Genomic DNA, 12013 nt, shown 5'->3' with positions numbered 1-12013 from the left:
CTTCTGTTGAGTCTGTTTGTCTTTGACCTGATGAACCTGTAGCGTTTACCAGAGGGAAGGGGGGAAAAAAGTGAGTGTCCAGGGTGCGTGGGGTCTTTGATGATGATGCTGGCTTTCTGCTGAAGTCTGCCAGTATAGATGTCTCTGAGGGGGGTTGAATTACAATCAATTACAAAGAATGGACAATGGCAGCAAATAAACTGAGGGGAATACGATATGACCAGAGATTACAGAATAAATCAGGAATTGAAGTTAACCTTTACCTGGATTACTTAAGGACTTTATAAAGTCACAGAATCAACAATTTCCAAGAAGTTTGGTTTCTTACTTGCTGTTTGAGTGTGAATTAGAGAGTGGCTAGTAAAGATTAAAAAAAAAAAGACAGAATGCAAAAAGTCATAGTTTGCTCCTAATAATCATTAATAAATAGAACGCATCAAAAAAACAGGCACAGATTTTTACAGTCTTAGTTTCTGTTCTGGCAGGGGCTGTCTCTGGTGATGTACACATGGATGGCAGGAACAGCATCTGGCACATGTTGGTGAAACATCACAGTACACTGGTGCAGCCTTGTCAGCTATTTGACACACTGGATGGGAAAAGCTGTTACGGTGTGTTCACACTGAACGCGATAGACGCGACCAGAGCGTCAGGTTTACATGTAAAGTCAACGGAGAAGTGCGATGACGCACGACTGAGGGTCCCGCGAAAATCCAGAAGCAGATTTGCGTCGCGAAAAAGTGTCAGTCGCGCGTCCAAGTAGTGCGACTGACGCGTTTGACACGCGAATAAAAATACGCGCGTCAGTTTGTGTGGTGCATTTTGTGCATTCGCACGTATCGTGTCTACCGCTCGAGTTGGAAAAATCTGAACTCCAGCGTCAATTCGCGCCGCGACAACCAATCAGGAGCCTGGTGATGTGGATCTGAGTTCAAAGGGGCAGGTCCAGCCATATGGAACGCCAGGACTGCCATAATGAATTACTTAAATACACCATTAAATAATTAATTAAATGTGGCAATAATTAATTAAAATGGGAATTAATTAATTAAATACATAGTTATGACACATGTAATTAATTAATTATTGACACATTTAATTAATTATTTATGTATTTCACATTTTAATTAATTATTGCCACATTTAATTAATTATTTAATGGTGTATTTAAGTAATTCATTATGGCAGTCCTGGCGTTCCATACTATGCATGTTGTCATATAGGAATATATGTTATTGTTAATTTATAAACAGTATACAGTGGTCCCGCTGTTCATCCGTCACTGCCTCGCTTTTTCGCAGAATTTTTTATTGCACAGTACAACTTTCAACAATGTGCATTGCATTCTGCAGCCTTATTGACAAATTTCCTCCGTGTCGTGTCTCCTGCGCTTACCAAATTTATCATGTTTGGTTTTGATAACCATCACGTCCAATAGAAAAAACAGCACAAAACACCCATAACTATGACCCTCGTTCGGAAATAGACACCTGCACCGAGGGAAAAAGGCACACAAAAGTGGCGCATGAGCGAAGAAAAAAAAGCGCATATTAATACTTTTACATTTTAAAATCTACAAGGTTTGCACTTTGAGAATCAACTTGTGAGAACTTTGAGTAATGCTCATGTGTGTGACAAAAAGTGTATAAAGTGCGTGGCGAGGGGCTAGTTATTCTGATAACCCCTGCTGCAATAAATGAGGGACCACTGTATATACTTTCTCTATGACTATTGTTTTCAACCTGTTAACATTCAATATTGTCTTGACAGAGCCAACTGATTCTGCAGCAGAGCCATCCCCTGTTGCTTCTTCTGGCTCCCCAGTCCCTGGTCCCTCAGCTCCTGCTGCTGCACCCACAGGTATGTAATTGTAGCAACAGATGTACAGCAAGCACTGATAGCTTTTTACTCACTTGAATTCCCTTGCGATTACCTTTACTAAATATCTACAACCAATCTGATTATATCCTGTTTTTCTCAATGTTGAAAATGAAAATCTAGTAGCAGCCTTCTCATTTCTTTGTGTTGTTTTGTGCTGTGTTTTACAGGCCCACAGAGGAGGACAGCTCCAAGGTGGACGAGGGACTGGTCCCAGGACGGTCCATCGGCAGTGGAGCTGGCCATCCTGGAGTCCCTGAAGAGGCCACGCCAGTCTCCAACGGAGCATCTCCTCCTCAGCCTTGTTCCTGCTCTGGAGAGCATGCCGCCTCAGACGAGAGAATTTGTCAAATTTCAAATTTATGAATTAGTTTTTGAAAACAGCACAGCTGTGTTAAATTTGGAAACATTGGACCCTAGAAATCAGTAGTTTTCTGATGAGGCAGCAGGCTCTCCAGGGCAGAAACAATGTTCTTATTTTTCTCCTCCTTCTCCCTGAGGCTCTTCCACTTTAAGGTGGGTCCTTTTTATTCCTGTCTCTCTGTAAATAGTTATATTTTATATATTTATGTTTAATGTTATTCTGTTTGAGAATTTTAATATTATTTGAAATAATTTTTTGTAATGACTAATGTCTCAGTTCCACTACACAGCAAATATTGGCACACAACTTGACATATGTAGAATTTATTTCATTTGATTTGATTTGATTCAAATATCTCAGTGAATACAGAATAAAGATTACCACAAAGCAAGAAAGCACGAGACAAGGCTAAAGAAAAGGTATTGGCTGAAGCATATGCTTATTACGCCAACTCTTTTAACAAAAGATCTTTTAGCATGCAGCTCCTGTACACAGGGCTCGAAGCAAAGAATAAAACAAAGCATTTCATATTATACTAATGACAAAATATACTAATATATAGGAACATAGTGAAGACCAATTATTTAAGAGAATAAAGAGAGGTTATTTTCTTTTGGAGGCAAGCTCCATTTATTAAGAACATTTAAAAAAAAGGCAGGAACGCTCTTTAGAGGTTTGTGGGTGGCTCAGAGCTGTTGTGGGGAAGTTGCTGGGACTTCAAATGGGCTATTCTTTTGGCTGCCAAGATGCTGCTCCCTCCGCCGAGAAGTGGGCCATGAACTTCTCCCTCACCAGGACAGCCTCTCTGGAGGAGTTGTTGGCTGCTACACGACCCAGGCCTTTTTTGAAAATTAACCTGTGATAAGACATAGCATATCAAGATAGAATTGTTATTATCATATAACTAAAGATGAACCAAACTGTTCACAATTTTATCTAGCTCTCAGTTTTAAAAAAGGCTGGTGACCCCTGTTAGAGAGTCTGACAGCTGCAGGGATTATATACAAATATTCAACTGGTTCTATACCAGAATTAAACCAGGTCTAAAAAAAAAGAAAAAAAAAGGACTTTAGAAGATAGACCTTCTGAGTATCACTACAAAGATTACCAACAGTGGTCCTCATACCACAGTTTGATATCAGCAAACACCGAGAGCATACATTGATATGACACCACAGCCATGCTATCATTGCAAACACTGATAACAGCATAAATCGAATTAAATCAGGACTTGATGAGACCTTTTGAGTATCACCAGAAATATTATAATCAGTCATCTCCATATCACGGTTTGCTATCAGTAAACACCGACGGCATTTACTGATAGCATACCACAGCCATGTTTTCAGTGTATAAGCAGATAGTTTAGCATATATTAGCACAGGTATCAATAAAGGACTACTGCTGATTCATGTTAAAGCAGCTCATGAGTGAATGAACATGGTGCAATAAAAGTACTTTCAGAAGTACATTTTTCTAAACACCTACATTTACTTAAATTTACTTGAGTAGGTTAGGGGTTGCCACTTCAGCATGCAGTCAAGTTCTATACACTTGCTAATGACCTACTAATTGTATTCAGGTCTGTTGCAACAAGGACACATGGAAAAGTCTCAGAACACCGGCCCTCGAGGACTGCAGTTTGAGACTCCTGTTATCGCTAAGATTTCTCATTTTCTCCACTCCAGTGTGGTTATCAGGTTCTTTTGTAGCGCTAGTGTCTTCTCATATTATCCCAGTGCATACATTTGCAATCCCCTGTGCTGTTCCTGTGCATCCATTGGTCTTGCCTGTTGCCTACTAGCTGGCTTCTCTTCTCCAGATATTCTCTTTCAAAGACTTATTCAACACATCTATCTGTCCACCCTTCAGTTGCTCACTTTTCTTACAGAGACTAACTCAGTGGCTCCCTTCAGTGTTTCCTTGCTACCACCCTCAAGTAAGTAGGCAACAGAAACTGCTTTACACTTCCGGTCTTTGCAGCAAGGATGCAGCCCCTGAATTTGGACACAGCCAATGAATAGTCTCACCCGTGAGAGTTCATGCCCTGGAAGTAGTCTGCCATTGACCAATCAGAGTGAGTCTTTTGGCCACCAAAGACCAACAAGAGCGCCTGGCCGGAGAGATGATGGAGCCCTCATGGGACAGTGAAAGGGGACATGGCAACAGCTGTGCAAAGCAGCACAGGAATGGACACTGGTTTGAGCAAGGAGTCAAGGAAAAGGGAAAGACCATCTCTGAATCAAGGAGGGGGCCTAAGGGTACGTCTTTCACCATCGTAAGATAGGCATACACTTGGCCCATTTTAAGATGATTTTTTAGTCATGCGACCGTTGACCATTGATCGATGATCATTGGTCAGGGGGTTATGACAATTTGCGTATTGATGGTCATGAAACTGACCTAAGACAATTGTTTGTCAGTGGTGCTAGTTTCAGTCATTATGCAAATATATTGTTTTTAAGGGTTGGGGAATCTCCCTGCAGCCAGCTGAGACTAAAGAAGGCACTTGGATGAGTGACAACATTTTTCTCCCACTGAAAACGCTACATCCAAATGAACAGACTCAACATGTTGGGAAAGTAGATTACGGTTTTATAAAAATGTGTTCATAACATACATTTATAAAACATGTTACAAAATATAAACAGTGTTTATAAAACTTAAAGCTTCACAATGCTCAAGTAATGGTGTCACTCAGAATATACAGCAGGTGTTATCATAAGCCATCTGCAGAGGGTGTGTACACAGGTAGCACCAATTAACCAAAAATTAATCACTACACATAATTTTTCCCCTCATAATAGCCATTAATCAAATGAAGTATTAACGTGTGTGAATGCTAGACAGAAAGCACTTAAGCATAGAAGAAAATGCTTGTGTCAATGGGTGTATAAAGTGCTTATATTGTCCATTTACCATTTACGAATAATAAAATATGAGTGAGACAAACAAACAATTCATTCAAACATTTTGTGTATATTCATATATTGTATCTTTAAATATCTTTAATAATATATAAATGAAGCTTTATGACCTTTGTGACGTGTTCTTAAATCACAGTTAAGAGCTACACATATGTGTATAACAGAGCAGATATCTTGTTATTTGATCTCCTCCTCAATTTAACAGTAACATGCAACACACACTGTATTCACAATCTATTTGAATGAAAAAGTTAACTTATTCGCTGTCGAATATTATGCAGTTGTAAGTTAAAAGTTAAAGTTAAAATTTTACTGAATACTGAAGGTCTTTGCCGTTCAAGCAATAAGCAGCAATAAATTCAGTCTCAGCATAAGTGAAGATTAAATGTTCAAAAACAGTTTTACAGTATTGATAAATCGATTTAGAAAACAGGAAGTGGTGGGCTCGCATTGCTACATGCGCAGTTAACATTTCTGGGAAACACAATAGTGCAACCTTTAAAGTATGAAAACAAAGAGAAAGCATCATATTAGTTGATTAAAAAATGTTAGAGGCTAACTGTTGAAAAAAAAGCCATTCCCCTCTTTATATTTTGATACTTTTTCATATTCAATTTTTGTGTTTTGCAAGCGAATGGAAAAAAAAGGATGTAACCATTTGACTTTGGTCCCCTTGATTTCATTTCATTGCCTGAAAAATAAGAAAATACAGGTTTGAAGTATATATGATTTTAAATTGAAGCAAAGAAACAAAGGACAGAAACAGAAAGTAACAGGAATAGGTGAGAACACACAATAGGCTGGAAAACTTCAAAATTGGAAGTGTTAAGGGAAAATATATTTCCTAGTACTTATTTTCTGCTTATTTTGTCTTATGCAGGCCAGTATATTAAAAGGCCACTTTTCAGTTATAAACTGTGTCATAGGTTATTGCTTAGCCAGACTGAAACTGTGCAGAACAGGAAGCTTTGTGCAGAGTTGCAGAGAGCATCGCCTACGTTTGCACTGCTGAAAGAGAACAACAGGAAAAGAATTTTGGATCGTAAATCTAGACATGAGGAACTATGGTGCAGATGTTTTTGCAGCTAGGTAGCAGACATGTAGAATTAAAATAGATAAAGTGACGGTTTTGTAGGGGAGGAGGGAGCTGACTACAATATAGGCTATAGGCTTGTAATGCTTCAGATCTGCTGATGCTTGTATTTAATTTTTAAGGACTCCTGAAAATCTAACACAACTTATTCAATCTGACTTTTTTTTACTTGTATTTAATTTTTCTAATGTTTAAAAATATGTAGAGTATGATAACATTGTGAATGTAGATAATGCTGACAAGAGCTACAACTGGAAATTCGAGAGAAGCAATAACATAATGTGGATATTTAAGCAGCATTCATTTTTCATCTCACCTTCAGTGTCTTCCCCTGATGAAACCACAGAAAAACAAGAACAGAAAATAAGATATAATTTTAAATGTAATATCTAAACCACCAACAAAACTCAACATAAAAAAAACATGAAATCACTGTTAGACAATTGAGGCATTTGTGCACGAAAAGTTAGCCCATCTATGAAGCAAGTGTAGTACCAAAAACTTAAAACGCCCTTTGGCCTTTAATCAGAATGACTTAAAGTGATTTAACCAGAAATGTAATCTCAAAGACCTGTGTGGATGTACAATTCCAAAGATTTTGGATTAAAAACTAAACAAATAAACAAACAAAAAACAAAATAAAACAAAACAAAATACACGCAAAATACAAGCAGATTTAATGCACCAAACTGTAAATTTAAAAAGAATAGATAATCTGGAAAGCCTGTTCCACATGCTGTGATAAAAACAATCATTATATTGTTATCATATATGATGACAGGCTCAGAAACCAAATGCATCTGATCCAAAATATTTTTCTACTTACGTTCCTTCTTGATTTTGAAGCTCTGCAATACGGTTCCTTAAACAGAAAAATATACATATATCAAGAAGTGTACTGTAGAACTGATGAGAGTATAAATGTCTCCTCCTTATTAACAGAAAGCTTGATTCTCTATAAAATGACTCACTTGTATTTATTTGCCATTAAAATGCAGGGGATGCCAAAGAGCAGAGCTGTACCAATCCCTACTACAGCAGGAATGATGATGTGATTATAGTTCTCAATACCTGGAAAGAGACAGAGTTGGTATTTGTTTGGGTTTTTTTGTTGTTGTTGTTTCTTTAGAATACAGACAACATTCATCTAAACATACTTTTCATAGTGATATTAACATTTTCTTAATCATGCAAAGTTTAGGGTTAAAAAATATATTGGAAGTAAACTACTGAAAGGATCTCACGTTTTACATGGAGTGTGAAAGTAAAAGATGATTTCAGGCCTCCATTAAATTCAGCAGTGCAGGTTATCTCTCTGTTGTCATCCTCCTCAGGAATAAATGTCAGGATGGACTGTGTCTCCCAGTTTCCTTGTTTAATATCTTTATGATGCACAGTGACCTTTGTACTATCCAGATTCCATGTGAGTTTAGGAACATGAGTGGGGCAGGTGTGGATGACTGAACAGGTGACAGTGTAGGGCTCTCCTTTAGTGGCTGTCTGAAGTTTAATCACTGCAGGCTTTGGAGGCTCAGCTGAAAATGAAAAAGGCAGACATAAAGTAAGAGGCAAAGTCATATAACTGAAAACTGGTATAGATGTTTGAAGTCATGTAAAGTTGGTGACATACTGAGCATGTTCAACTCGACACAGTCTTCAACAAAGGAGAACATGTCCTTGGTGGGGTCATTGTTTTCTGTTCGCACTAGTTCAACCCGGAAACAGAAAGGACCGTAGTCATAATCTTTAACTCCAGTTATTTCTAAGGTGCAGTTGTTCTGGCCCAGACGTCCCAACATCTTTGTTCTTTCCTTAAAGCTGTCCTTAATCAGTGTAGGATCCTCATGATAGATGGTTTTTTTTATGCCATCTTTTTCATGCCAGATTCCTCTGAGTCTGGAGGAGGGCAGGTTTCCTCCAGTATGGAAGAATGAACATGGTACCACAACACAGGATGTAACCAGAGCATCAATGCTTTTTACAACAGTGGCCTTCCATTCATCACTGGACACGGAGCTACAGATGACTGAAAGAGAATTAAGGGAATGGCACCATAATAATGACTTCTCTGTCATTTCTTATAAAGGTATACAGTGTTTGTAAAGCAATTGTAAACCAACAGGTGACTCATTATGTTACCTGTAAAAAGCATACAAGTTATCATAAACTTTGTTTCGTTGTCCATGTTTCTTGAGGGTCTCGCAAAACACTGCAGGATTTTTCCATGAAAAAAATACAAATAAATAAATAAATGCATCAAAATCACTTCAATACATGGAAATTACAACACAGTTTTAGAAGTTAGACAACTTTAAAAATATATTTATAATCAACAGGCATAATTAATATTCTCATATGGACTATTATATTGCAGTTTATATTTTGCCTGCACTATTTGTCTCTGAAAGCAGCAAATCTCTCATTTGTCAGGTTCCCTGTATATTTACCTTTAATGTCTTTGCCATCGTACTGCAAGAAAAGTATCAGGGGTTCCTAAAGTCCCCAATCAATATCTCAGGCTTCATTACAGTGACTTAAAAAAATAGAGAGAAGCTCATGCCAGAGCCAGCGAATTTCTTGGCAAATTACATAGGCTACAATACTGTGCAAAAGTGTTGGGCCACCATTCATTTCATGTTACCAGGAAAATGGGAAATAAATAGTGGTTTATTGAAATATACAAATAAAAATTGAATTACAAAAAGTAAGGCAAAAACAAAGTTTTATAATTGTAACAAAGTCGATATTTGGTATGACCATCTTTATTCTCCAACACAGCCTGAACTCTCTTAGGCAAGCTTTCTTAAAATCTCTTTAAGTAGTTCTCAGCAATAGTTCTTCAGCATAACTTACAATAATTTCTTTTGAGTACTCCAGTAGATTTTCATAACGTAGAGGCTGTGATCAGCCGACCTGCTGCTCTTTGTGGATTTATACACCTGAATTCAACCAGATGTAAGCCAATGTTTCTTTAGTTGTCCTGCCTGATTTCCATTTTCCACACTGACAGTATACTTTTTATACTAGACTGGCACTGTGCACCAGTCACAGACTGTTTTTTTTTTTTCATCTTTTTTTTTTTTTTACTTTAAATCCATCACAGTGCAGCATACTAACCTGTTTATCCTGCATTACCTGCAGATCATTTTCATGGAATCTTTAACTGACACAGTTAGTTTAACTCAGTTTGTTTTGCAGCAGGTTTCACAATATGAAAAACATAATGTCACATGTACAGACCCGATATCTGATTTATAAACATGAGGACTTACATGTAAGCTTGAAATTTCCAGTTTATCAGATCCCACCGAGGAGTCCTTACCTTTAAGGAAACAGACAAAATAAAGACATGAACGGGACCAATTAACAACCAAGACAACCTAAAATACAAATACCGATAAACTAAAAGCACAAGCAAGCAGAACTAGTAAACATAACACAAACAACATAATAATGAATAAACAAGACTCAAAACTCCATTAACAACAAACACTGTGGAAACGACCCAGGGACCATAGCACACACACAGTTGGTGTGTTTGCTGATGTTTGTTGGGCTGAAACGTTGCATTTTAAGTTACCTGCATCTTAAACATCCTTTGACTTTAACGTCCCTTTTTTATGTTCGCTACTCTTTTTAGCGCTAGCTCAAATTCAAATGCAAATTTTATTTGTCACATAGACGATCATACACAGTACGACATGCAGTGAAATGCGTATTGCTGTGCAATTTCCGAAAAGACACGAGAATGAAACTGAAATTAAAAATCAAGTATAAATTTAAGTTAAAAATCACAGGTGTGCAAATCAGCGGAGTGCGGATGCTGAATTACCGAAACCGCAACAAACAAACAAACAAAACCGACTTTAACCCCTGACTATGGCACACGATTGTGCCTCTTTGATCTCTTTTTATGCAACATCCCCTGGTGATCAATAAACGAACAGGAATGTGTATCATGTGTTACTGTTTAGGCTTAAATCGGCTCGCAGTGACGTGAAATATATTCCCTAATACGCACTAAACCTTTCTCTCCATCGTTTTGCCACTTCTTCCAAACTAAACTTTTTCCTACTTTTTTTTTGTAAGAAATTTGATTGGGCAATCCAGTGTCAGTAATGAAAATGAAGAAACGGGCTGCTGCCAGTGCTTCCTGGTCGGTCCATTAGCCCCAAAGTGCGTATGTCCACCGGGAAAATGCCAGATTACCATGTCCGGCCCGAGGCAGGGCTGGAGGCAGTCTACAAAGTGTCGCCTTTCGGCTCAACTCTCGCTTCATCACGACAGACCGCTACTGCTCATGATCGAGGTGGTCACTTTTAACCTAAGCACAAAACTTAAACGCAAAGCTACCGTCCCACAGTTCATACTCTGATCTATTCTATTGTCATTACAGTACTGTTTTACCTGCTTCTACTCAGTTGCTTTTCTCTGCAAATCTGTGACTCTTTCAGGAGGATTTTCAATCCTTCCAGCTGGAACCACCCACTTCACTGGAATCCTAGAAAGAAGGACAGCAGTCTTACTAACATACAAAAACATAATCAGGATAAAATGGCGGATACAAAAAATCCTTCACTGGAAATGGGACAGGGCCGTTTCTAACTTTTTTGCGGCCCTATACAAGATTCTGTTTGGCAGACTCTATTTTATAACATTACACAGGGGGGTTCCAGCTCTTAAAGACATTGCTGTGGTGGTTGCTATGGATGCATGGTCCACAGTAATCACAATGTTTTGGGTGAACTTGGCGTGTACAATTCCTGTTTTAAGCTGTCTGACAAAGGGAGGCTGCATTTCATTTCACAGTGCCAACAGTCTGCTATAACTTGAATTCAAACCCTATTTTATACTTTAAGAAAGGGCCTGCTATTGACGTTTATAACACACACACACACACACACACACACACACACACACATATATTTACACCTGCTGAAACTTTATCTCACCATGACAATGTAACTTCACTAAAACCTTTAAAATATGTGGTATAAAAGGGAAAAATGAAGTCAAAGAAGGCCTTGAATATACTCAGTCATCTATTTATTTTTACTCAGAAATGCTAGTTTGATTTTAGTTTCCATTTGTATGACTGAACCAAATTCAAATTTGACCATGATAGAATGGAGACCGGTCCATCTGTTCACTCCCCAACAAAACGCTGAGTGGATAAGTGTTTATATAATTAGATGACTGATGTTGAATATGAATATTAAATGGAAATCCACTTTTAACACAAATTCCTATGTAAGATTCGGCAAGTGTAATATGGATTACATATGTCTGAATTCCTAACCCTAACCCTAGGGAAAAGTTCATTTATTTCAGTAATTCAACTCAAAAGGTGAAACTAATATATGATATAGACTCATTACATGCAAAGCGAGGTATTTCACGCCTTTATTTGTTATAATTTCGATGATTACAGCTGACAGCTTATGAAAACCCCAAATTCAAAATCACAGAAAATTAGAATATTACGTGAAATCAACACCTCAAAGACCAAGGAACTGGTTGTGAACTTCGGGAGGTCCAGACAATGTCCACTGCCGGTTCAGATAGAGGGAGAGGAGGTGGAGGTGGTCAACACATACAAGTACCTCGGGCTGTGGGTGGACAACAAACTGGACTGGTCATGCAACACGCAGCACCTGTATAAAAAAGGCCAAAGCAGACTGTGGCTCTGCGGTTGGCATGAAGCTGGACACTGGTGACAGTGGCAGAGAAGAGGACATTAAAGAAACTGTT

At 38.1% G+C, this 12013-nt stretch overlaps 2 protein-coding genes across 3 annotated transcripts in view; both read right to left on the bottom strand.

Moving 5' to 3' along the window:
* The window catches only part of LOC120442609 (sialic acid-binding Ig-like lectin 12), a 119456-nt gene that overhangs the window by 60215 nt on the left and 47228 nt on the right, over positions 1-12013 (bottom strand). The gene's annotated exons all lie outside the window — the stretch shown is intronic.
* On the bottom strand, positions 2565-10830 carry LOC120442608 (myelin-associated glycoprotein-like). 2 transcript variants are annotated; one of them, XM_039619428.1, is made up of 9 exons: positions 10670-10830; positions 9535-9584; positions 8402-8471; positions 7893-8288; positions 7507-7797; positions 7234-7333; positions 7089-7124; positions 6579-6593; positions 2565-3098 (listed from the first exon to the last, which is right to left on the bottom strand). In XM_039619428.1, the coding sequence occupies exons 3-8, from the start codon at positions 8445-8447 to the stop codon at positions 6581-6583; spliced, it is 882 nt and encodes a 293-aa protein (XP_039475362.1). In that variant the 5' UTR covers positions 8448-8471; positions 9535-9584; positions 10670-10830; the 3' UTR covers positions 2565-3098; positions 6579-6580. The 2 variants fall into 2 exon arrangements, with proteins under 2 accessions (XP_039475362.1, XP_039475360.1); XM_039619426.1 differs by lacking the exon at positions 2565-3098 and adding an exon at positions 3761-5860 and having other exon boundaries at positions 10670-10829.

The sequence above is a fragment of the Oreochromis aureus genome, linkage group 11 (assembly GCF_013358895.1).
Source record: "Oreochromis aureus strain Israel breed Guangdong linkage group 11, ZZ_aureus, whole genome shotgun sequence".
Lineage (NCBI taxonomy): Eukaryota > Metazoa > Chordata > Actinopteri > Cichliformes > Cichlidae > Oreochromis > Oreochromis aureus.
This window is presented reverse-complemented; position numbering and strand designations above follow the sequence as displayed.